General features: G+C 44.0%; 1 protein-coding gene across 1 annotated transcript in view; it reads right to left on the reverse strand.

Annotated features, from left to right (window-relative positions):
• Positions 1 to 27,889, reverse strand: part of ZNF830 (zinc finger protein 830) — a 144,992-nt gene that overhangs the window by 61,056 nt on the left and 56,047 nt on the right. The window contains exon 5 of the mRNA XM_075316538.1: positions 16,539 to 16,756. Within this exon, the coding sequence (XP_075172653.1) occupies positions 16,539 to 16,756 (218 nt within the window). The remainder of the gene's footprint in view (positions 1 to 16,538; positions 16,757 to 27,889) is intronic.

Consider the following 27,889-nt stretch of genomic DNA (forward strand, 5'->3'; position numbering starts at 1 on the left):
CGTCTCGTCAGTCAGGGGACACGTCTCGTCAGTCAGGGGACACGTCTCGTCAGTCAGGGGACACGTCTCGTCAGTCAGGGGACACGTCTCGTGAGTCAGGGGACACGTCTCGTGAGTCAGGGGACACGTCTCGTGAGTCAGGGGACACGTCTCGTGAGTCAGGGGACACGTCTCGTGAGTCAGGGGACACGTCTCGTGAGTCAGGGGACATACAGGTGCATCTCAATAAATTAGGGGATTGGGTACCCACACCGTAACCACAAACAATCTACCAGTAACATCTATAGGCGAAACATCAGCTTTTTTAGAGGTGGGCACAACTGCACCACCCCACGATCCCACTGTACACACTGCCAACCACAAACACTAAAAATCACAAGGTTCTTTCCACCAATCCAATGATCATCAAAAGGAAAAGAAAAAACAGTATATATCAGTATCAATACACCACTCCAAGGCCTTATGGGCGTGTTCCGATGTGGTCACCCAAAATGTATGTGTTGCTTTAGTATAAAACATGGGGCAAAAGTTTTTAAGTCTAACATAAGACAAGAAAACTTCCCAAGCAACCAATTCCTTAATTGTAATAGCTCCTACATTATATATCTGTGGGAATGTAGTTGTGGCCTTCAATACATGGGCCATGTCATGCCTTCATAGAAATGCATATAATTATTTTATTATGCCATGTAATAAGATAACATTTAGTAATTGACATTGATACTGATGCTGTGATATCCAACAGCGCCATCTGTTGACAATGTTGTCTTACTGCAGTTAGTTTAATGTTTCACTGGTTACTGTGCAATGAAAATTGTCCTACCAAGGCTTATGTAGTTACCCATCAGACCTTGCATAGGCTCTGCCCCTTCTTCAGGAGCCATTTCAGTTACATGGACATAGACATTTGCATGCTGATTATCTCTCTAGATCTCTGCTCCTTATGTTTGCCTCTACATAGCACAGTCGGTGAGTTATGATCCCCTGGTTAGGGCTCATCAAATTATAATGTAGTTGCTCTGTTCTGCAAGTATTATCCAGACATTATAGCTAATATGTATTCGCCATGTAGTGCATTTAACCTGCATGTCCTGTATCGAATGGAATGCTATGTATCTCAGATATGTTTTATGTTGTACTTAGTATTTTCATTTATTTCTAGTAGTTTTACACTGATCTCATTAATAAAAGTTGTAAAGGACCCCCAGCGTCCGAGTCAATGCATTGATGGGAAAGAGTTAAGCTGTCTGTCAACTCGTCTTCCAAAGCACAGATTGAGGGTGCCAGAACAGTAAAACGACTGCTATAAACGGGGTTGAAGCATAGACGCCGACTTCTATCAGAGAGCAGTCAAGCCGCATACAGACACCATGTCAGATAGAGGATCTGAAGTTTAAGTAACACGCTCCCATGTAAGCTCGTCAGCTTCAAGGAAGTCTGTGAGCAGCGCTGCAATTGCCACTAGCAGAGGGCGAAGGCGGAAGCCGCCAAAGTGAGAGCTGCCTTCGCTGAACAAGAGACAGAAAAAGCACGTCTAGAAGCTGACCTTGCAAAACTTGCTGTAGACACAGAAGCAGCAGTAGCTGAAGTACAGGCTTTAGAAGAAGCAGCATGCAGCGACGGTAAAAGTTTCAGGTCAAGGCTCGGACCCGAACTTAGTCATTGGGATATCTCACAACACACTTCGGACTACGTGCTACAGCATACCGCATCAGATGACCTTCTACATTCAGCTCCAAGAGAGAGACTAAAGGCCCTGTCACACACAGAGATAAATCTGCGGCAGATCTGTGGTCGCAGTGAAATTGTGGACAATCAGTGCCAGGTTTGTGGCCATGTACAAATGGAACAATAGATCCATGATTTCACTGCAACCACAGATCTGCCAAAGATTTATCTGTGTGTGTGATGGGGCCTTTAATCCTGCCATTCAGCCATCAACCTTCATTCAACAAACATCCCATGTTAAGCATGAAGGTAATTCCGTCCACTTAACACCATCAGTGTCACCTGCACCCAAGTTTGTAGATTCCTACTACACAGCGAACCGCCACAAGATGGAGGACCCAGATGGTGACTATCAAGGCGACAACGTATTTGACAGCAACAATAACTCACTGTGACCTCATCATAGCGACATGTATCCGGACCACCCTCTCAGAAATCAAGAGCTACCAGCTTTCCTCAAGTTCTTCGCACGCCGTGAGTTACTCACCAAAGGTCTCTTAAAGTTTAACGACCGTCCTGAAAGTTACAGAGGGTGGAGAGCTTCCTTCAGAAACGCCACGGCCGGCCTGGACATCTCTGCCAATCAAGAGATCGATCTCTTGGTCAAGTGGCTAGGAAACGAATCAGTAGAACATGCAAAACGCATCAGGGATATCAGCATCAATCACCCGAGCAAAGGTTTGTGCCTGATATGGGAGAGACTAGATGAGTGCTATGGCTCTTCAGAGAGGATAGAAGAATCCCTCTTCAAAAGGTTGGAGGACTTTCCCAAGATCTCTAATAAGAGCTTTCACATGCTAAGAGAATTGAGCGACCTCTTGGTAGAACTCCAAGTCGCCAAGTTTGAAGGAGACCTGCCAGGCCTCACATCATTCCCTAGATGCAGCCAGAGGTATTAAACCCATAGTGAATAAGCTGCCTTACAGTCTGCAAGAGAAATGGTTGAACCGGGGTTCAGATTACAAACAACGTCACAACGTTCCGTTTCCTCCATTCCACGTCTTCGTAGATTTTGTACGCCAAGCAAGCCAAGATCAGGAATGATCCGAGCTTCGACCTTTCCACCGCAGATCCCATCAACCCATGAACAGGTAAGCCTGCTCCAGTCCGCAACCCTTGAGGCTCACCTATCACTGTACACAAAACTAATGTGTCCGCTACAGATTCATCTCGCAAGACCCACAGTACAACAGAACCTGAAGGGTCACTAACAATTGACCCAGACAAAGAGTGCCCCCTACACAAAAGGCCTCACCCACTGCAACAGTGCAGGAGTTTTAGAGGAAAATCTCTTAAAGACCGTAGAATCTTCCTCAGAGAAAACAACATATCTTACAGATGTTGTGCATCCACATCTCACTTAGCTAGAGACTGCAATGCCAGTATCACTTGTTCGGAGTGTAACAGTCAAGGGCACAACACAGCTCTACACCCAGAGCCAGCCCCACAGAACCCCAGGCACATAGACCGACTTACAGAGCACGGTGGGGAGGAGACAGACAGTACACCTCCTGAAGTGTCACCCCAGTGCACTCAAGTTTGTGGAGAAGGTCTTGCTAACAAATCCTGCTCAAAGATCTGTCTGGTTACAGTTTACCCTATAGGCCACAGAGAAAAAGCTTTTAAACTCTATGCTATACTCGACGATCAGAGTAATAGATCACTCGCCAGTTCAGCTTTCTTTGACATCTTTGGAATCAAGGGACTTAGCTGCTCCTACTCACTGAAAACATGTACAGGAGTGAGTGAAGAATCTGGCAGGAGGGCAACAGGTTATCAAATCGAATCCCTAGATGGGAAGACATCCTTAGCCCTTCCTACATTAATCGAGTGCAATGCCATCCCGAACAATAGAGAGGAAATACCCACTCCAGAAGCGGCACTACACCATCCCCATTTGAGAAACATAGCGCATCTCATTCCTGCACTTAATTCTCAAGCCAAGTTGGTCCTTTTGCTGGGGAGAGACATCATCAGAGTTCACAAGGTGAGGAAACAGATAAACGGTCCTCATAACTCGCCCTATGCTCAGACGCTACATCTAGGATGGGTAGTTATAGGGGACGTCTGCCTTGGGAATGCTCACAAGCCAAACAACGTCCACTCTCTCTAGACGAACACATTGGAGAGTGTCCGTCCATCCTGTTTCCTACCCTGCCCCAACAAATTCCTAGTGAAGGAGAATCTCACCAATTCAGCACACTTAAATGGTGGGAAAGACAGATACGCCATGGATGAATTGTGCGATGGAGACAAAGATCATCTAGGGTGCGCTGTCTTTCAAAAGACCAAAGAAGATTATAAACTAGCCCATTCCATTGAAGATGAGACCTTCCTGGAGATAATGGATCAAGGATTTCACATGGATGAAAACGACAGCTGGGTGGCTCCACTACCATTCAAGCCACAAAGACCCCGTCTTCCTAACAACAAAGAGATGGCACTAAAGCGCCTTACCTACTTAAAGCCCAGTTTCTCAAAGAAGCAAGAAATGGAGGTACATTTCTTTGCTTTCATGGACAAAATATTCAAAATATCAACCGACCAAAATCCTGCAGACCATGCGACCAGAGCGGTATCGGCATCACGCCTCAAAGACACTAACTGGCTAGTCGGACCTGCACTTCTATATCAACCAGTACCCACTGCTCATGAGACACATACTCATGAACTCTTCGAACCCGAATCAGATGTAGAGATACGGCCTCAAGTTTCCACACTTAACACGACGATCACCGACAGGCACCTTGATTCCAGCCGGTTACTCAGATTCTCTACCTGGAGATCGGCCTACAGAGCCTTGACTTGCCTGATCCATGTCATTAGATCCTTTAAAAACAGACAATCGAGACCAGCTCTATGCAAAGGCTGGCATCGTTGTCATAAAGCTTACTCAGTGGAAGAGCTCACGCAAGCCAAACACGCAATCATCTGTTGTGTACAGCACGAAGCTTATACCCAGACTCTAGAGTCCCTCCGGAACCACAGAGGTGTCCCAAAAGATAGTCCCCTCAAAAAACTGGATCCGTTTGTAGATACTCAAGGACTGCTGAGAGTCGGGGGACGAATTTCAAATGCAAAGCTTGAAAATAACGAGTGTACTCCAATTATTGTTCCTCACGGCCATGTTGCTTCCCTGCTGGTTGAGCATTATCATGCACAGGTTAGACATCAAGGACGCTTGATAACTGAAGGAGCCCTACGGGAAGCGGGATTGTGGATAACAGGAGTTAAGCGACCTGTGAGTAGAGTCATCTTCAAATATATCTTCTGCAGGAAACTCCGTGGTTCATGTCAATCCCAAAAAATGAAAGCGAAAAACTGTGGGAAGAAAGGCGCAAATAGGGTCTTAACCGGTATAACAATGGGAGGTGAATGTGTAACAGGAACACTCACCTGATGCGGTTGTGCCAGTCACAACCCCTTTGACAGCATGAAAGTAACGTGGAAGGCAGCAGTCCCGCAAAAACAGAGTGATTTCAGACAACAGGAGAAAAGCAGGTTTAAATACCGCGCCAAACCACAGGAGTCCAGATGAAGTTAGTAAATCTCTTTTCTTTATTTTCACAGGTCTACGCGTTTCAAGGACATATCCGTCCTCTTCCTTAGGACAAATGCAGAGAATAGTATTCCTCTTCCTCAGGACAAATGCAGAGAATAGTATTCTCTGCATTTGTCCTGAGGAAGAGGACGGATATGTCCTTGAAACGCGTAGACCTGTGAAAATAAAGAAAAGAGATTTACTAACTTCATCTGGACTCCTGTGGTTTGGCGCGGTATTTAAACCTGCTTTTCTCCTGTTGTCTGAAATCAATCCCAAAAAATGGCAGACCTACCAGCAGACCGTTTGAGTACCGAACCTCCTTTTACCAACGTGGGCCTCGATGTGTTTGGTCCTTGGTCAGTTGTCACACGTCAGACTAGGGGAGGACATGCAAACAGCAAGCGCTGGGCTGTTTTGTTCACATGTTTGAGTATTAGAGCCATACACATAGAAGTCATTGAGACAATGGACACATCCATCTTCATAAATGCCTTCAAACGATTCATTTCTCTCAGAGGACATGTAAAGCATATACGCTCTGACAGAGGATCTAACTTTGTAGGACCATGTGGTGAACTAAAGATTCCCTCAAATCTGGACATTAACCAAGTAGAAAGACGTCTTTCAGAACTAGGTTGTACGTGGACCTTTAACCCACCGCACTCATCTCATATGGGAGGCATGTGGGAGCGCATGATCGGCATCGCTCGCAGAATCCTCGATTCTATCTTTCTACAACTTGGTCCTTTGAAGCTTACTCATGAGACTCTAACAACCTTCATGGCCCAGGTAGTAGCCATAATGAACGCCAGACCACTGATTCCCATATCCAATGACCCTGATGACATATCTCTGCTCACCCCATCAACTCTCCTCACCCAGACGTTTAATGTGAGTATGCCGACTTCCGGAGAGTTTACTACAAAAGACTTGTACAAATCTCAATGGAAAAAAAAAAAAAGAGTTCAAATGTTAGCAGACCTTTTCTGGAGTTGCGCAATGGCGCCCCCGCTCCTCGTCGGCTATCCCTGCTATGACCCTATGGGTCCCTGGCCAAAAAGATAAAGTGCAGTGCATATAATTAAAGTGCAGTGCAAAACCATAAAGTGATATTGTGCCAGTATAAAACCCACAATCAACCTCTAAATCAGAGGCTGCAAGTCTTTTTCTCACTGAATTCAACGTATAGCAGGGATGTAAAACTTAGCTTGTGTTGCCTCTTATACTGCCTCAACGCGTTTCCCCATTTTCTGGTTCATCAGGAGGCCGATATCAATCTATTGTGGTAAGATAAACCCGTGGCAGTCAGAATGCTGCCAGATTCACATGATGCTGAAGGGGCCACCAGGTGATTGATTCCCCTTATAACCCCTCAGGTGTCCTCCAGATCCGGGCGCTAGCCAATAGGCACCAGGTTACCAATTACCTTATCCGTTAATGCCATGTGTCCGGTTGGTATTCCTCCCCCATCTCCAATATAGTGCATACATCTACTTCCGCGTTCCACAGTGGAACGCACGCCAGCACCGCCCCTAAGCACGTGGGGCCGCGTCGCTGTGCCTCAGGGGGATAGTCCCAGGAAGCACATAGATGCGGCATCCCCACTCCCTCGTTCACTTCCGCGTTCCTCCCTGGGACGCACGTGCGTCCCGCCCCCATCACATGGAGCCGTGTCAATCGCACACTCCAGGGGGCGGGTCACAGGACATACAGGCACCGCGTCACCAACTCTCCCGAGATCTGGGAGGCGCCAGGATGCATACCATGCCGCGTCAGTGACGTCACACAGCAGGCATCCAATAGAAACAAAGGGGCGGAGAGCATGAACGACACTCCCAGCTTGTTGCCGGAGGACGCAGGAACGCTGTTATTCGTCGTTCCCGGGGTGTCACACGTAGCGATGTGTGCTGCCTCAGGAATGACGAACAACCTGCGTCCAGAACGAGCAACGATATTTTGAAAATGAACGACGTATCAACAATCAATGATTTGGTGAGTATTTGGAATCGTTAGTGGTCGCTCGTAAGTGTAACACGCAACGACATCGCTAACGAGGCCGGATGTGCGTCACGAATTCCGTGACCCCAGCGACATCTTGTTAGCGATGTCGTTGCGTGTAACAGGGCCTTTTAGGAAGCCTTTGCTTAAAGTCTTCTATACTGATGTTAAGACCTTCCGGATTAAGGGTAGCCAGTTTAAAAATCTAATATCTTTCCCTCCGAATGAGATTTCTGAACTGTTCACGAGTGGAGTCTGGAATCTGCTCCAGAAAAGTAACATTAAGGCTATGTGCCCACGGGATTATGTACCCGTGGATATATCCACAGGTACGTCCGCAGGTTTTCCGCAGCAGCTCCCCGGAATCCGCAGCTATCCATTGCTGCGGGATTCTAGCGAAATATCTGCGTTAAACCTGCAGACATTCATGCGACTTACCTGTGGAAGTCCCAGCCTCTATCTCCATAGTGGAGAGGTGGGACATCCGCAGGTATTTCCGCAGGAATAATTGACATGCAGTTACGTGTGGCTGCGGGACATCCGCAGCACATACCACAGCAGCACATTACTGCAGCATGGACACAGACATTCCCCATGTCCCATAGGATAATGTGGGGAGTGTCTGTACTTGCTAAAACCTGCGGATTTATCTAGAAAATCCAGGTTTTCCGTGGCAAAAACCGCAGGTGCATTGTCCCGTGGGCACCTGCGGGGTCCCTACTATGTTCCATGAGGAAGTGTTTGGAGACACTATGGTTGCAAACCCCTTTTTTGATATTGGACCTGTTTGTTCAGACGTTTCTTCGTAATTTGTATGGTGTGGCCTGTTCTGGCACCCTCAATCTGTGCTTTGGAAGACGAGTTCACAGACAGCTTAACTCTTTCCCATCAATGCATTGACTTGGACGCTGGGGGTCCTTTACAACTTTTATTAATGAGATCAGTGTAAAACTACTAGAAATAAATGAAAATACTAAGTACAACATAAAACATATCTGAGATACATAGCATTCCATTCGATACAGGACATGCAGGTTAAATGCACTACATGGCGAATACATATTAGCTATAATGTCTGGATAATACTTGCAGAACAGAGCAACTACATTATAATTTGATGAGCCCTAACCAGGGGATCATAACTCACAGACTGTGCTATGTAGAGGCAAACATAAGGAGCAGAGATCTAGAGAGATAATCAGCATGCAAATGTCTATGTCCATGTAACTGAAATGGCTGCTGAAGAAGAAGAAGGGGCAGAGCCTATGCAAGGTCTGATGGGTAACTACATAAGCCTTGGTAGGACAATTTTCATTGCACATTAACCAGTGAAACATTAAACTAACTGCAGTAAGACAACATTGTCAACAGATGGCGCTGTTAGATATCACAGCATCAGTATCAATGTCAGTTTCTAAATGTTATCTTATTATATGGCATAATAAAAATAATTATATGCATTTCTTTGAAGGCATGACACTCCCCGTCTGGCATCCGGGGGAATGCCACATAAACTTAAACTAAAGCAATAGAATAAGTTCAGAAACAGGTCTAAGAAACAGCTTTCCACTTTGCTTGGGAATCTTGATTTCCACTTTCCTGACCTGTCTGTCTTGACTTGGGAAGACCTTGGTTACCAATCCTAGAGGCCACTCGTTCCTTTTAGACTGAGTGTTCTTCACTAGGACGACATTTCCAGGTTTCATGTTGGGTCTACTATCTTGCCATTTGTCTCTTGTCTGTGCTGTAGAGAGATATTGTTTTCTCCACTTGGTCCAGAAAAGGTCTGCAAATTCCACTAGTTTATGGATGTACACCAGTAAACATAAACCCTATCTAAAACTTAACATTTATTTATATTAGATACTATAAAATATATATATACACCACATTTATGTGACTATGTGCACAGAACATACAGGCACCGCGTCACCAACTCTCCCGAGATCTGGGAGGCGCCAGGATGCATACCACAGTAACCGGGCGCTATGATAACCCGTCACTTCCGCGTTCCACAGTGGAGCGCATGCTTCTGGCAGTTGTGTGTATCCGTGCCCTGATTATTCCAACCGGGTACAGCCATATAATCATATGAACCGCACCTATATCAGTATCTCACCCTAGAACAGAAGGTGTTTTAATGACTTGTCCCCTAGACTGTTTACAAGACAGAGGGATATCCCTGATAAACAAAGGGGAGGGGGAGGGCGCAACTAGATCAAAGAATGGAGACTGGGTAGATTTATAATAGTGTAGCTATATTGAGGATATATCAAACCGACATGATATCCTTTATTACACTCAGGATACTGGAGGCCATCTATTCAGATACATAAATAAACAAACAATTCATGCTATCCTATAAACAGGACATCTAAGGCCAAAAATCCCATCTTAGGGTCCCCATCAGTGTTACCCTGTTGTTACAAGAAACACGCATACGACAACTGTTCATTGATTCCCTTGGGGGTTAAGGAATCCAATCTGAAGGTCCATTCACTTTCTTTCTGAAGTATGCACTTGTCAATATCACCCCCTCTGGGATTGGGCTTAACAACCTCCATGACACAGAAGGACACCTGGTGTGAGTTTCCCCCCATGTGTATCAATCACGTGTCTGGCCAAGGGGGTATCACGCTTATTGCGGATGTCGCCCAGATGCTCCCCCACCCGCCTCCGGAACTCTCTCCTAGTCTTCCCCACATAGTCATATGATTATATGGCTGTACCTGGTTGGAATAATCAGGGCACGGATACACACAGAACTGCCAGAAGCATGCGCTCCACTGTGGAACGCGGAAGTGACGGCTTATCATAGTGCCCGGTTACTGTGGTATGCATCCTGGCGCCTCCCAGATCTCGGGAGAGTTGGTGACGCGTCCCAGGGAGGAACGCGGAAGTGAACGAGGGAGTGGGGATGCCGCGTCTGTGTGCTTCCTGGGACTATCCCCCTGAGGCACAGCGACGCGGCCCCACGTGCTTAGGGGCGGTGCTGGCGTGCGTTCCACTGTGGAACGCGGAAGTAGATGTATGCACTATATTGGAGATGGGGGAGGAATACCAACCGGACACATGGCATTAACGGATAAGGTAATTGGTAACCTGGTGCCTATTGGCTAGCGCCCGGATCTGGAGGACACCTGAGGGGTTATAAGGGGAATCAATCACCTGGTGGCCCCTTCAGCATCATGTGAATCTGGCAGCATTCTGACTGCCACGGGTTTATCTTACCACAATAGATTGATATCGGCCTCCTGATGAACCAGAAAATGGGGAAACGCGTTGAGGCAGTATAAGAGGCAACACAAGCTAAGTTTTACATCCCTGCTATACGTTGAATTCAGTGAGAAAAAGACTTGCAGCCTCTGATTTAGAGGTTGATTGTGGGTTTTATACTGGCACAATATCACTTTATGGTTTTGCACTGCACTTTAATTATATGCACTGCACGTTATCTTTTTGGCCAGGGACCCATAGGGTCATAGCAGGAATAGCCGACGAGGAGCGGGGGCGCCATTGCGCAATTTTAGGGTGCCAACCTCCGCGGCTAGGCAGAGCACAGGAGGGAGTGGACATTGTAGGGACTATTTCCCTCTCTTCTGTGCACATAGTCACGTAAATGTGGTATATATATATTTTATAGTATCTAATATAAATAAATGTTAAGTTTTAGATAGGGTTTATGTTTACTGGTGTACATCCCTAAACTAGTGGAATTTGTTTTGACATGGCCAGCTTCCTATCGGGACCCATTAACAGTTACCCAGTCTCCATTCTTTGATCTAGTTGCGCCCCCGCTCCTTCGCCCCCCCCCTCCCCTTTGTTTATCAGGGATATCCCTCTGTCTTGTAAACAGTCTAGGGGACAAGTCATTAAAACACCTTCTGTTCTAGGGTGAGATACTGATATAGGTGCGGTTCTTATGATTATATGGCTGTACCCGGTTGGAATAATCAGGGCACGGATACACACAACTGCCAGAAGCATGCGCTCCACTGTGGAACGCGGAAGTGACGGGTTATCATAGCGCCCGGTTACTGTGGTATGCATCCTGGCGCCTCCCAGATCTCGGGAGAGTTGGTGACGCGGTGCCTGTATGTTCTGTGCACATAGTCACATAAATGTGGTGTATATATATATATTTTATAGTATCTAATATAAATAAATGTTAAGTTTTAGATAGGGTTTATGTTTACTGGTGTACATCCATAAACTAGTGGAATTTGCAGACCTTTTCTGGACCAAGTGGAGAAAACAATATCTCTCTACAGCACAGACAAGAGACAAATGGCAAGATAGTAGACCCAACATGAAACCTGGAAATGTCGTCCTAGTGAAGAACACTCAGTCTAAAAGGAACGAGTGGCCTCTAGGATTGGTAACCAAGGTCTTCCCAAGTCAAGACAGACAGGTCAGGAAAGTGGAAATCAAGATTCCCAAGCAAAGTGGAAAGCTGTTTCTTAGACCTGTTTCTGAACTTATTCTATTGCTTTAGTTTAAGTTTATGTGGCATTCCCCCGGATGCCAGACGGGGAGTGTCATGCCTTCAAAGAAATGCATATAATTATTTTTATTATGCCATATAATAAGATAACATTTAGAAACTGACATTGATACTGATGCTGTGATATCTAACATCGCCATCTGTTGACAATGTTGTCTTACTGCAGTTAGTTTAATGTTTCACTGGTTAATGTGCAATGAAAATTGTCCTACCAAGGCTTATGCAGTTACCCATCAGACCTTGCATAGGCTCTGCCCCTTCTTCTTCTTCAGCAGCCATTTCAGTTACATGGACATAGACATTTGCATGCTGATTATCTCTCGATCTCTGCTCCTTATGTTTGCCTCTACATAGCACAGTCGGTGAGTTATGATCCCCTGGTTAGGGCTCATCAAATTATAATGTAGTTGCTCTGTTCTGCAAGTATTATCCAGACATTATAGCTTAATATGTATTCGCCATGTAGTGCATTTAACCTGCATGTCCTGTATCGAATGGAATGCTATGTATCTCAGATATGTTTTATGTTGTACTTTGTATTTTCATTTATTTCTTGCAGTTTTACACTGATCTCATTAATAAAAGTTGTAAAGGACCCCCAGCGTCCAAGTCAATGCATTGATGGGAAAGAGTTAAGCTGTCTGTCAACTCGTCTTCCAAAGCACAGATTGAGGGTGCCAGAACAGGCCACACCATACAAATTACGAAGAAACGTCTGAACAAACAGGTCCAATATCAAAAAAGGGGTTTGCAACCATAGTGTCTCCAAACACTTCCTCATGGAACATAGTAGGGACCCCGCAGGTGCCCACGGGACAATGCACCTGCGGATTTTGCCACGGAAAACCTGGATTTTCTAGATAAATCCACAGGTTTTAGCAAGTACAGACACTCCCCACATTATCCTATGGGACATGGGGAATGTCTGTGTCCATGCTGCAGTAATGTGCTGCTGTGGTATGTGCTGCGGATGTCCCGCAACCACACGTAACTGCATGTCAATTATTCCTGCGGAAATACCTGCGGATGTCCCACCTCTCCACTATGGAGATAGAGGCTGGGACTTCCACAGGTAAGTCGCATGAATGTCTGCAGGTTTAACGCAGATATTTCGCTAGAATCCCGCAGCAATGGATAGCTGCGGATTCCGGGGAGCTGCTGCGGAAAACCTGCGGACGTACCTGTGGATATATCCACGGGTACATAATCCCGTGGGCACATAGCCTTAATGTTACTTTTCTGGAGCAGATTCCAGACTCCACTCGTGAACAGTTCAGAAATCTCATTCGGAGGGAAAGATATTAGATTTTTAAACTGGCTACCCTTAATCTGGAAGGTCTTAACATCAGTATAGAAGACTTTAAGCAAAGGCTTCCTAAAAGGCCCCTACACGCAACGACATCGCTAACAAGATGTCGCTGGGGTCACGGAATTCGTGACGCACATCCGGCCTCGTTAGCGATGTCGTTGCGTGTTACACTTACGAGCGACCACTAACGATTCCAAATACTCACCAAATCATTGATTGTTGATACGTCGTTCATTTTCAAAATATCGTTGCTCGTTCTGGACGCAGGTTGTTCGTCATTCCTGAGGCAGCACACATCGCTACGTGTGACACCCCGGGAACGACGAATAACAGCGTTCCTGCGTCCTCCGGCAACAAGCTGGGAGTGTCGTTCATGCTCTCCGCCCCTTTGTTTCTATTGGATGCCTGCTGTGTGACGTCACTGACGCGGCACAAACCGCCCTCCTTAAAAAAAAAAGAGGTTGTTCGCCGGCCACAGCGACGTCGTTTTGAAGGTAAGTTGGTGTGACGCGTACCGGCGATATTGTTCGCCACGGGCAGCGATTTGCCCATGACGCAGAAATGACGGGGGCAGGTGCTATCGCTAGCGACATCGCTAGCGATGTCGCTGGGTGTAAAGCAGCCTTAAGCGTTAAAATGGTCCATTAGTCTGGTTCAGTAGGCTACACAATCATGGGGAAGACTGCTGCCTTGATAGATATCCAGAAGGCAGTTATTGACACACACCATAAGGAGGGTAAGGCACAAAAGGTCATTGCTAAAGAAGCTGGCTGTTCACAGAGGTATGTATCCAAGTATATTAATAGAAAGTTGAGTGGAAGGAAAAGTGTGGTAGAAAAAGGTGCACAAGCAACCAGGATAACTGCAGCCCTTACAGCATTGTTAAATAAAGGGCATTCAAAAATTTGAAGGAGACTCACAAGGAATGCACTGCTGCTGGAGTCAGTGCTTCAAGAACCACCTCACACAGATGTATCCAGGACATGAGCTACAACTGTCGCATTCCTTGAGTTAAGCCACTCATGACCAATAGACAATGTCAAAAGTGTCTTACCTGGGCTAAAGAAAAAAAAGAACTGGACTGTTGCTCAGTGGTCCAAGGTGTTGTTTTCAGATGAAAGTAAATTTTGCATTTCATGTGGAAATCAAGGTCCCCGAGTCTGGAGGAAGAGTGGAGAGGCCACAATCCAAGCTGCTTGCGGTCTGGTGTGAAGTTTCCACAATCAGTGATGTTTTGGGGAGCCATGTCATCTGCTGGTGTAGGTCCACTATGTTTTATCAAGACCAAAGCGCAGTCCTCCATCAGGAAATTTTAGAGCACATTATGCTTCCCTCTGCCGATAAGCTTTTTGGAGATGGGAATTTCATTTTCCAGGAGGACTTAGCACCTGTCCACACTGCCAAAAATACCAATACCTGGTTTAATAACCACAGTATCACTGTGCTTGATTGGTCAGCAAACTCACCTGACCTAAACCCCATAGAGAATCTATGGAGTATTGTTAAGAGGAAGATGAGAGACATTAGACCCAACAATACAGACGAGCTGAAGTCTGCTTCCAAAGCAACCTGGGCTTCCATAACACCTCAGCAGTGCCACAGACTGATCGCCTCCTTGCCTTGCCACGCCGCATTGATACCGTAATTCACGAAAAAGAAGCCCCAACCAAGTATTGAGTGCATTTACTGTACAGACTTTTCAGTAGGCGCCAACATTTCTGAGTTTAAAATCAAATAATATTCTAATTTTCTGAGATGACTGTTGGGTTTTCCTTGGCTGTAAGACAATCATCAACAGAAATAAATACTTGAAATAGATGACTGTTTGTAATGACGCTATATAATATGTGTTTCATTTTTGTATTGAATTACTGAAATAAATTAACTTTTTGATGATATTCCAATTTATTGGAGGAGATGTGCTGTTCTGGTGTCAGGGGACATACCACTCTGGTGGGGTAGAAAGCACTGGGGTGGTGGGAACTACAGATCTGGGGGGTATACAGACCTTGAGTGGGGGATATACAGCTCTGGGGCTATACAGCACTGGGGTACGGGGGAACATACAGCTTGGCAAGATTATACTGCCCTGGGATTGGGGGGGGAAATACAGCTCGGCGGGATGTTGGTGCTGCGGCTCCTCTCTCTTTTCATTTGTGGGACAGAAGCACACCGTGAGCTAGCTTCGTCCACAGATGAACGTTAATGCCCCTGCACGCAGCGTGTTGCAGTGAATGCTATATACAAGTGTGGATTTCAAAGGCCGGCAGTCTGCAAAGTTCAGCTGCCGACCCGAGCACATGCGGTCCCCGCACTCGGCCAGGGGGCTGCAGAATACATCACCGCCCCTGCCAACGGCGGGTGGGTCCCCCCAGTGGTCCATTGTCCCATAACTTGCCCGGGTGCTGACGACGGTGATTGTCTTCTGATCTGTCATCATTCCACCACTCCTTTGTTACTTACAATGCTGGGAAAATGAAATGCAGAAACAGAACACTTTTTTTTTCTGAAGTCTGCATGTATCCTCATATATTGCAGGCTTTTGAGTACTGAAGGTTGAGAAAGAGGGAGGACCCCGAAACGTTTCCATGGGTGTTCACACCTGTCCATTCTAACTCCACTATTGAGTCTCTGCAAAAAGGCTGATATGTTGGTATGTGGACACATTGAAGCGGTGTAGCGCAGTGTATGGTAACTGAACCGCATAGATCCCTCACACCAGGCATGGATTGTAAAAGCGCAACATAAATGGAGCTGCAAATAGAGCTGGTCTTACTGATTTCACACTGAACAGGATTGAGCAGCCTCCAATGTAGCAGAATATATGCAGGCTGCAAAGAAATTATGATTACAATCTTTTTATAAAACCTAATTCCAGAATTTATTTACATTTTTTCTAAAAAATTACATGATTTTTATTCAAAAAATATCCAAGAAGTCTATAAACTTTAAAGGGGTTTCCTGATTTTTTTTTTTTTTTTTATCAGTGGCAAAAATCATCATTGAGGCCAGTGAGTGGCTGTGCTGGTCACATGGAATGGACAGCATATCAAAAATGTCTTGGATTGGTGGGGTCACGACAGTGCTAGAACAGCAGGGTATTCAAGTTACAATTAATACTTGTTTCTTTAATTTATAACTCACTTTTGAAAAATCCTGAAGAGCCTCTTTAAGTCATCCAAAATGAATCAAGTTAAATTAGATTAAATGTTTTAATTTAGCTTTGTATTAAAAGTTTCTACAGCTCATTAGCCTGCCTTAAGGACAATAGGGAAATCATTGTATGATGGTAGACCGCTATCTAATGTGGTACTGACACCTTAAGACATCCAATGGAATATTGTTTCCATAGCAAAACCTGTGGAAGGGGGAATACGATGGCTGTAATATTACTAGCTTCCATTATAATTTCCGTTCTAATGTTAGAACATGTGGCTGCCGGTGTTATGTAATACCTGGTGGAAGACTGCTGTCCTGTGCGGTTGGTGGGGGAAGTGGAATTTCCATGGACTGTTGTGTAGAAGATGGGACTGATGGGACATTTTCACCATCTTCTTCCTCCTCTTCCTCGTTATCATCGTAATTCCCCGCCAGGAGACGTACAGTGGGAGCATTCACTGGAGTTTTTTTATGACATAACTGGTCACCAGTTTCAAAGAAGCCAGGTGGAAGCCTAAACAAAGTAAATTAAAAATTACGAAAAAAATAAAAGATAATGAAACCTTCGTACCCAAAACATGCCCCGTCAAGACTTTACATATAAAAGGAGCAAAGCTTGACTAGAAAAGAAGCTTTAAGGCCATGTTCCCTGATGATCAGGAAGACAGTGCGCTCTAGACTCAGTGTCAGTCCTTTTGCGGAGACGCCAGTATTCTCTGCAGGAGATTTCGGCGTCCGTGCCCACGATCAGGAAGACAGTGCGTTCTAGACTCAGTGTCAGTCCTTTTGCGGAGACACTAGTATTCTCTGCAGGAGATTTCGGCGTCCGTGCCCACGATCAGGAAGACAGTGCGTTCTAGACTCAGTGTCAGTCCTTTTGCGGAGACGCTAGTATTCTCTGCGGGAGATTACAGCGTCCGTGCCCACGATCAGGAAGACAGTGCGTTCTATACTCAGTGTCAGTCCTTTTGCGGAGACGCTAGTATTCTCAGCAGGAGATTACGGTGTCCATGCCCACGATCAGGATTCTGGGAGCACCGGATTTTCGCCATGTTCTGCTGAGAATACGCGCGTCTCCAAGAGCATAAATTGCTAGACAAAAAGAAAAACAACTCAGCAACAAAATCAGACAGTATTGCTGCAAAAAGTGAAGTTTATTTTATTCCAATACAGCAATTGTCCAACGTTTCAACCTTTTGGAGGTCTTTCTCAGGGGTATCTGTGTCAGAAGAGCTGGGATATAAGCACATGGGTAGAATTGATACGACCATGAAAGGAGCACGGGGTGGGATGTAGGAGGATTAGTTACAGAGAATCCACCGTAAGGGTACTGAGCAGTGTGGGCACTTTTCGCTTTTCTTCCACTTGCTAAACATATCTAACTTTTTCAACCTCTCATCATACGGGAGGCCTTCCATTCCTTGTAGTACCCTAGTTGCCCACCTTTGAACTGACTATCTTCTGAATATCATTTTTAAAATTTGAAGCCCAAAACTGGATCCCATATTTCAGATGTGGCCTTACAAGTGGTTTATAGAGGGGTAACAATACGTTGGGATCATGGGATCTAATGTCTCTTTTTATACACCCTAAAATCTCGTTGCTGCTGCTTGACATTGAGTGCTGCTGCTCAGCTTACTTGTAACCAGAATATCCAAGTCCTTTTCTTGTTTTGTTTCATAAGTTTACTACCATTTAATATATAGGCACCAATAGGATTACTCCGTCCTAGGTGCATTACTTTACATTTATCAACATTAAATCTCATTTGCCAAGTGTCTGCCCATTCTGACATCTTATCCAGATCTTTTTTCCAATATCTTATCCAGACTGTTTTTCTATAAATCAAATTTACCAAAACCTACAGGGTCAGGATGATTTTTATAGGGCCCAAGTCCCCTATTCGAATGTCTAAAAAGATCAGTTTAGTTATTGGATAGAAAACATGACAGAAACTAGAGTATGCATCTTTTTTCTAGCCTGTCACATCCTGTTCTGATGATTAAGCTCTTAAGGATAAATAACTGCGGAACTTAAAGGGGTTATCCGGCTTAAATTTGTTATTTTTTTATTATTACCCTATTGGGCTACATTGGGGCAGGGAGAAACCAAGGAAAAAATTGTGAAAACATACCCTGCTGTAACTAAATAAAAGCATAGTGCATATAAACATAGGGTACTTAGTAAACACTGTTTTTGATCAAAAAAAGCATAAAGCTATCCCACCAAACGTCAAGGTGTACCCAGTTGGGATAGTACCTACACTCTCTAATATTAAAACCTTACCATGGGTCTAAAATAGGCCTCAATGTGGCTAAGGGCTGAGAGCGACCGGGTCCCAACAGGACACACACAGTCAGGGGGATTCACAGAATGAAATGTCCAGCTCGCTGAGAAGGGGGCCACTCCCTGTTTGTACTGAATACAAAAAAAAAAAAAAATTGGGGCAGGTAAGTAAATAGAGACCACTTACCTGCCCTGCTGTCAGCCCCTCTCCCCCGGCTCAGAGTGGTCATGTGACCGCTCCTGCCGCGATTTTGCTGCTTCCGGTGATTTCATGTCAACATGGGCAGGACCATGTTGACATGCAAATCTGGAAACAGCATGTAGCCGCCCTGCTGGGCGGGTACAGTGTGTGAGTCCCTGCCCCCCTTCCCTGCACCCTCCCACACATTCCTCCGCACCCCGTACTCTCCCCGCAACCTCCCTCGGCACTGCTGTGGGGTCCGTGACCTGGTGTCAGCGCCAGCATCAGGCCCCCTGCTCAGGATCGCACTTTCAAATGTACCGGCATCACAGATCACAGATGTCGATATATTTGAAAGCCCTGATGAGAGGGAGCGCTGCTTCTCATCACTGTCCGTGCAGTCTGTGTCTGACAGTTCAGGACAGCGGTGATGTCTCTACTGTGCTGATATGTCCAGAGCACAGACAGCGGACGAACGTGCAGGAGCGGCGGGGACCGAGGAGGTATGTATTCCCTATGGAGGTAGGGGGGGAGGGGTCGGTACAGAGAGCGCTGTGTGTGTGTGTGTGTGTGTGTGTGTGTGTGTGTGTGTGTGTGTGTGTGTGTGTGTGTGTGTGTGCAGAGCCCGATGTGGGGCTGTTATTTGCAGTTTCTTTAGTAATAACAGGTCAGTGCTGGGGCAGAATACTGACATGGAATGTGCGGGCAGGGGGCTGGCAGGGAGTGGGGCTGGACACTGAGGCCGGGCAGTGCCAGCTGTGACTGGGAGGTTTTGCACAGGAAGTGGTCAGTTTGCTTGTGCTGAATGTAAACAAAGAGCTGCAGAGAATAAAGGAATAATTCAAGAGGAACAAAAGTTAGAAAACAAAAAATAACAATGTAGGGGTGTTTTATATATGACAATACAGTACAGATTAGCTTAACAAAAATTTTTGAGTTTATGTCGGACAACTCCTTTAACCCCTTCAGCCCCCAGCCTGTTTTCACCTTAAAGACCCGGCCATTTTTTGCAATTTTGACCAGTGTCACTTTGACAGGTTATAACTCTGGAACACTTCAACAAATCCTGGCGATTCTGACATTGTTTTTTCGTGACATATTGTACTTCATGTCAGTGGTAAATTTAGGCCGATATGTTTTGCGTTTATTTGTGAAAATTTTGGAAATTTGGCGAAAATTTTGAAAATTGTGCAATTTTCAAAATTTGAAATTTTATGCCAATAAATCTGAGAGATATGTCACACAAAATAGTTACTAAATAACATTTCCCACTTGTCTGCTTTACACCAGCGCAATTTTTGAAGAAAAAAAAAAAATTTGTTAAGAAGTTAGAAGGGTTCAAAGTTCATCAGCAATTTCTCATTTTTCCAACAAAATTTACAAAAAAAAAAGTATAAATAATGAAGGAATTTATACCGAATGTATCTTATTCATAGACATATTTCTTTAGTATAGAGATGTTAGGATCCTTATTAAAGGTTTATTCTGAAGAATTACATTCTAGAATAAGGTTTTAACGTTTTGATTTTTATACAGTTATGAGTTACTTCTTTTACTGATACACAGATTGGTAATCATTTTTATTTTCAAATATGAAAGTAATATTTATAATATGGTCTTGAAGATATACAACATAAATTTTAATTTAATTTTGACATTAATTTTTATAACATCATATTTGATGATATTAAAAGAAAAAGGTTTGGTCTCAATCACACATTTATATTTGATAAATATATGTGTCTACAGAATACTTTAATAATTAATATTTCAAGTACAAAGGAAGAATTGGGAATAAACAAAAATATATATTTGAAGTATATCATAATGCATTTATATACTAAGAGAAGAGTATTATCTGCAAAGTTACATGACTTAATTATTTTTATAGGTTACTGATATGATAGGTATGGAAATCCTATAAGATACTGGTAATATTAAGGTTATGTATTATTAAAGACATAAGTGTTATATACATAGAAGGCCTTATTTTTATTTCAATTTTTATTCCGATTTTCATTTTTCCTTTTATTCCTATTTTTTATATTAATTATTTTTATTTAATATTCACATTTTTAATCAAAATTTTAATTCTACAATTTTTTATTTTTCCTTCAAATTTTAAATATCTCAATTGAGAAAACACTTCAATATTTAGTTAAGTAATATCTAATATAAGAATATTACTTTATTAAATATGAATCATATTAAAAGGGAAAGTTCCACTTTTCGGAAGAAAAGAATACTTCCTTCATCAATATATACAATTATTTACTTCCTAGTAATACATTATTCTTATATTAGTATGTTAACACAATAAGGATGAAATATTACTTATAGTTACACATTTTCTTATATAGTAGGTTATTTAATAAATAATAGACAAATCAAATAAATTAAATTAGAGTAATAAAGATGGAAGATCGAGGTACATCTAGGTTTACCTTCCTATATTTACAAATAATATACATATTATATTTTTAATCAATAATAATTTATAATGGGTATTATTGTGTTTTGATGGAATCATCCAGTCTTTTCTAAAAGGTTATTTGCTTTGGTTTATAATTCTACAAATGATCTAACTAAATAAGCCACATTGTTGCCTTTCATATTTATAATATGGTACGTTATAGGTACACATTATATTATTTAATATTTTATATTACATTTTGGTTACATGCAACACATTGCCACCTATGGGTTTGGAAAGGTAATTACACCAATGAAAAAAAAAAGGTCATTACATGAGAATACTATTGTCTATACCATTATGCAGTATTATTACATCATTCTAAGTATCAATTATATTAACCCCTTCACGACCGCGGGCAGTAAAATTACGTCCTATTTTAACGTGACTTAACGACCAGGGACGTAATTTCACGGCCTAAAGTTCATTTGATTGCCGTGGCCATAGCAACGGCTTTCAAATGAGGTCCCCTGCTGTTTCTTACAGCAGGGGACCTTTGCTTGACCCCAGGTGGAGCGGCATCGCCACCCCCTATCGACGATCGATGTGATTGGCTGTTCAAATCTGAACCGCCAACCACATCGTTCGCACTAATTTCGGCAAAAATAATGCCCGAATTAGTGCGATACTGTGAGATCCAGCTATGAGATGCCGCAGCTGCTGCAGCATATCATAGGTGGACCTCAAACATGCCGCCCCCAGCCCCTGCAGCACTGATTGGAGCGATCGTGCTATGACGCGCAATCGCTCCAATCAGTGTGAAGTGGGGCGGTCTTATCTGCCGGTGGCCGCCCACCCCAGGCCTGTGCTGGTCTGGGGACCCTCCCCAACATGTCTGCAGCGTGCAGTGGCTGGTACTTGTGGTACCACGCCACCGCTGCTGCTGCCGCCGTAGCTGAGGTCACCGCTCCTGCTGCACGTGAGTACTGTGCTCACCTTGCAGCCCGTGCGCGCTCTCGTGTTAGCCCCTGCCCGTGCCCCCCTGTGATCTGCTCCCCCCCCCCCGACATCCCGATCTGCTCCCCCCGCGATCTGACTGCCTCCCCCATTATCTCTATTCTCCTTCTGCAGCTCCCTCTCCGGTCTCCCCCTCTGCTCCCCCCCCCTCTGCTCTCCCCCCCCTCTGCTCTCCCCCGACGTCCTTTTACCTGTCTTCACCGGCCCGATCACATCTGCCTCCATCGCTGTTTCCTTCCTGGGCATTCTGCTGGTCTGCCTGCTGCTCCTGTAAAGATGTCCATCTCTCTGCCATCTGTTCCTCTGCAGCTCTTCTGGTCAGTGATCCTCTGGGTACTGTGAGTATAACTTTTTTTTTTCTGTATCCCCTGTCCATTTTTACACCTCATCTTTCCATGCGTCCCGCTGAGCGCTGATCAGGGATGCAGATAACGTATCTGCATCCCTGCTCAATTTTTGGCGTGACTTTTTTCCTTATCTGCAACGCTTTTTGTATCCCATCCGTCCGTGCGTCCCGCCGAGCGCTGATCAGGGATGCACATAACGGATCTGCATCCATGGTCAATTTTTGGCGTGACTTTTTTTTTTACGTATCCCCGACGCTTTTTGTATCGCATCCGACCGTGCGTCCTGCAGCGGCCGATCAGTGCACTGCGTCTGTGCGTTTGAAAATTCAAATGGCGCTACTTCTCTTCTGAGCCCCGCCATTTGCCCAAACAATTACTTTCCACCACATGTGAGGTATCTACGTACTCAGGAGAAAATTGCACAATACATTTTATGGTGCATTTTTTCCTGATAGCCTTGTGGAAAAAAAAGCTACCTAGTTGAAGCAACCGTTTTGTGGTAAAAAAAAAAAAAATTTTCTTTTCACAGCTCAACGTTAAAAACTTCTGTGAAGCCCCCAGGTGTTCAAAGTGCTCACCAAACATCTAGAAAAATTATTTGAGGGCTCTAGTTTCCAAAATGGGGTCACTTGTGTGGGGAGCTCCATTGTTTAGGCACCTCAGGGGGGTCTTCAAACCCGACATGGCGTCCGCTAACAGGTGCAGCTAATTTTGCACTCAAAAATTCAAATGGCGCTCCTTGCCTTCCGAGCACTGCCGTGTGTCCAAACATTTGATTTCCACCACATATGAGGTATCTGCGTACTCAGGAGAAAATGCACAATACATTTTATGGTGCATTTTTTCCTGTTACCGTTGTGAAAAAAAAAGCTACCTAGTTGAAGCAACCGGTTTGTGGTAAAAAAAAATGTATTCTTTTCACGGCTCAATGCTATAAACTTCTGTGAAGCCCCCAGGTGTTCAAAGTGCTCACAAAACATCTAGAAAAATTATTTGAGGGCTCTAGTTTCCAAAATGGGGTCACTTGTGGGGGAGCTCCATTGTTTAGGCACCTCAGGGGGTCTTCAAACCCGACATGGCGTCCGCTAATGAGTGCAGCTAATTTTGCACTCAAAAATTCAAATGGCGCTCCTTCCCTTCCGAGCTCTGCTGTGCGCCCAAACAATTAATTTTTACCACATGGGGTATCAGCGTACTCAGGAGAACATGCACAATAAATTGTATTGTGCACTCTCTCTTTTCTACCTTGTAAAAATGAAAATTTTATGGCTAAATTAACATTTTTGTGTTAAAGTAAAATTTTCATTTTTTCCTTCCACATTGCTTTGGTTCCTGTGAAGCACCTAAAGGGTTAATAAACTTATTGGATGTGGTTTTGAGCAGTGTGAGGGGTGCAGTTTTTAGAATGGGGTCACGTTTGGGTATTTTCTGTCATCTAAGTCTCTCAAAGTCACTTCAAATGTGATGTGGTCCCTAAAAAAAATTATTTTGTAAATTTTGTTGGAAAAATGAGAAATTGCTGATGACCTTTGATCCGTTCTAACTTCCTAACGGAAAAAAAATTTGTTTCGAAAATTGCGCTGATGTAAAGTAGACAAGTGGGAAATGTTATTTAGTAACTATTTTGTGTGACATATCTCTCAGATTTATGGGCATAAATTTTCAAAGTTTGAAAATTGCGAAATTTTCAAAATTTTCGCAAAATTTCCTAAATTTTCACAAATAAACGCAAAAAATATCGGCCTAAATTTACAACTGACATGAAGTACAATATGTCACGAAAAAACAATCTCAGAATCGCCAGGATCCGTTGAAGCGTTCCAGAGTTATAACCTGTCAAAGTGACACTGGTCAGAATTGCAAAAAATGGCCCGGTCATTAGGGTGTTTTAGTGGCAGGGGGTGAAGGGGTTAATACTTCTACGATAATAATAATGACATGGTATTATAGTATTAGAGTTATGATACGCTGTGACATTTATTAGTGATAGTTATTGCCATATTTGGTATTTAGATTAGGGAATGAAGACTTCAATCAAGATTAAGATAAAAAGACTTTTATTAATTTTTCTAAAGTTAAAAGAGATTCTACAAAAAGGTTTAAAAGGCTGAAATTCAACGGTCCAAAAGATAACGTCTCAAATAAGACTGTGTTACATACAAAATACTTACCGCATCTGGACCTCAGAAACACAGTGATCTTATGGTTCCAGGATGGACAACCCTGACACGTGGTCTGTGCATTAAGACCTCACTACAGTTACTAAGCAGAGCAATAACGTGTTAAAGTTACCCCCTGTCGTGCTGACCAAGAACGTCTTAACATCTGTTCCAGGATTTGACAACAGGCAGCGCGGAGGATAAAGGTGACTAATGTAAATTACACTGCACAGACATCAAAGACTGATGCTATTCTTCTACACTCATGAACTGTGGTTTATCAACATTGGCTATGGACTTTGTAATAAAGAATAAAGTTTATGGACTTGATCTAACGATGATAAACGCAATACGGGACTGTATTAAATTGGTAGCCATTCATCTTTTATCAAAGGATTTATTTCTAAGAGACTGTGTTTATGCCAGATTACATCGGAGATAAGAAGACATCAACCCAGAGGACATCATATGGTGACCGGATTTGTTTTGCATCTTTTTAGGTTTAGGGAAGTATAATTATATATTTTTATATGATTATCAGTCACGGCCTACCATAACATGAATCCACATTATTATATTATTGAACTTACAACATGAATAATGCAAATTGATTATTATTCATCGTTATTATTGATATTAATCCATTATCGCCAAATAAGGAAAGAAGATTTGTTATTTTAATGATGTATTAATTCATTTTTGGGGTTTCATTAATAATAATTAATTCACCCGCTTCAAGGGGGAATTGTAAAAACATTAAAATTAATACATCTAGTTATCAAACATTTTATAGTAGGACATATTTTTTCACAGTTTTGTCTATATTGGAAGGGCATAGCTTATTGATAAAGTTTTTATAAGGAATAAATAAAAAGGTATCTGTATTAAGTATGGATAGATGCTGACATAGCATGGTACCTATTTATATATATATATATCCTTCCTTCTGGAAACTTCTAGTGATTATGTCATGTGTAACTGTGTTCAGTTGAAACACCCTATATGGATTGGACAGTTGTCATATAACACGGTGGGAGGGGGTGGCTGCTCACTCCTGCTCCGAGAGTCAATCCACACATGTCGAAGCGGATCCATCCATCCAGCCTATCCTGCATTCACTCAAGACGAAGCAAGATATGTCTGTCCTGCAACATGATTCTATTTGGGAACCAAGGTGAAATAGATGAAGATTTCTATTGATTTGTATGGACTCATTGAACTTTTTACGTAAGTTAATGAAGTATATTATTTTTCCTTTCTGTAACTGAAATTTTGGCAACCATTTTTAAATAGATAAAATACATTTATTTTTTACATTTTTGAAGTTCTTTCTTTCATGCGCTTTTACGTATTTGAAGAAAAATATATGTAAGAGTATATTTTTAACAGTGTGCACATAGCCTTATGCTGCAGGCAGCCTTGAAAAGTGCTTTTTGCGTTAAGAGGCCTACACTCTCCCTAGCAGCTTCTCTCTCTATCCCTATGCTGATACAATGCAGGCTTGAGGCGCAATGGGCGCAAAATGGAGTCAAAGAAGGGAATTTTGTTTACTTACCGTAAATTCCTTTTCTTCTAGCTCCAATTGGGAGACCCAGACAATTGGGTGTATAGGCTATGCCTCCGGAGGCCGCACAAAGTATTACACTAAAAGTGTAAAGCCCCTCCCCTTCTGCCTATACACCCCCCGTGCTCCCACGGGCTCCTCAGTTTTGGTGCAAAAGCAAGAAGGAGGAAAAAATTATAAACTGGTTTAAAGTAAATTCAATCCGAAGGAATATCGGAGAACTGAAACCATTCAACATGAACAACATGTGTACACAAAAAAACAGGGGCGGGTGCTGGGTCTCCCAATTGGAGCTAGAAGAAAAGGAATTTACGGTAAGTAAACAAAATTCCCTTCTTCTTTGTCGCTCCATTGGGAGACCCAGACAATTGGGACGTCCAAAAGCAGTCCCTGGGTGGGTAAAATAATACCTCGTAATAGAGCCGTAAAACGGCCCCTTCCTACAGGTGGGCAACCGCCGCCTGAAGGACTCGTCTACCTAGGCTGGCATCCGCCGAAGCATAGGTATGCACCTGATAGTGTTTCGTGAAAGTGTGCAGGCTCGACCAGGTAGCCGCCTGACACACCTGCTGAGCCGTAGCCTGGTGCCTCAAAGCCCAGGACGCGCCCACGGCTCTGGTAGAATGGGCCTTCAGCCCTGAGGGAACCGGAAGCCCAGCAGAACGGTAAGCTTCGAGAATTGGCTCCTTGATCCACCGAGCCAGGGTTGATTTGGAAGCCTGTGACCCTTTACGCTGGCCAGCGACAAGGACAAAGAGTGCATCCGAGCGGCGCAGGGGCGCCGTACGAGAAATGTAGAGTCTGAGTGCTCTCACCAGATCTAACAAGTGCAAATCCTTTTCACATTGGTGAACTGGATGAGGACAAAAAGAGGGTAAGGAGATATCCTGATTGAGATGAAAGGGGGATACCACCTTAGGGAGAAATTCCGGAACTGGACGCAGAACCACCTTGTCCTGGTGAAACACCAGGAAAGGGGCTTTGCACGACAACGCTGCTAGCTCAGACACTCTCCGAAGAGAAGTGACTGCTACTAGGAAAACCACTTTCTGCGAAAGGCGTGAGAGAGAAATATCCCTCATTGGCTCGAATGGTGGTTTCTGAAGAACCATCAGCACCCTGTTCAGATCCCAGGGCTCTAACGGCCGCTTGTAAGGAGGAACGATGTGACAAACCCCCTGCAGGAACGTGCGTACCTGTGGAAGTCTGGCTAGGCGCTTCTGGAAAAACACAGAGAGCGCTGAGACTTGTCCCTTAAGGGATCCGAGCAACAAACCCTTTTCCAGTCCAGATTGAAGGAAGGACAGAAAAGTGGGCAAGGCAAAAGGCCAGGGAGAAAAACCCTGAGCAGAGCACCACGACAGGAAAATTTTCCACGTCCTGTGGTAGATCTTGGCGGACGTTGGTTTCCTAGCCTGTCTCATAGTGGCAATGACCTCTTGAGATAATCCTGAAGACGCTAGGATCCAGGACTCAATGGCCACACAGTCAGGTTGAGGGCCGCAGAATTCAGATGGAAAAACGGCCCTTGAGACAGCAAGTCTGGTCGGTCTGGTAGTGCCCACGGTTGGCCGACCGTGAGATGCCACAGATCCGGGTACCACGACCTCCTCGGCCAGTCTGGAGCGACGAGGATGACGCGGCGGCAGTCGGCCCTGATCTTGCGTAACACTCTGGGCA

This window comes from Anomaloglossus baeobatrachus, chromosome 6 (genome assembly GCF_048569485.1).
Source record: "Anomaloglossus baeobatrachus isolate aAnoBae1 chromosome 6, aAnoBae1.hap1, whole genome shotgun sequence".
Lineage (NCBI taxonomy): Eukaryota > Metazoa > Chordata > Amphibia > Anura > Aromobatidae > Anomaloglossus > Anomaloglossus baeobatrachus.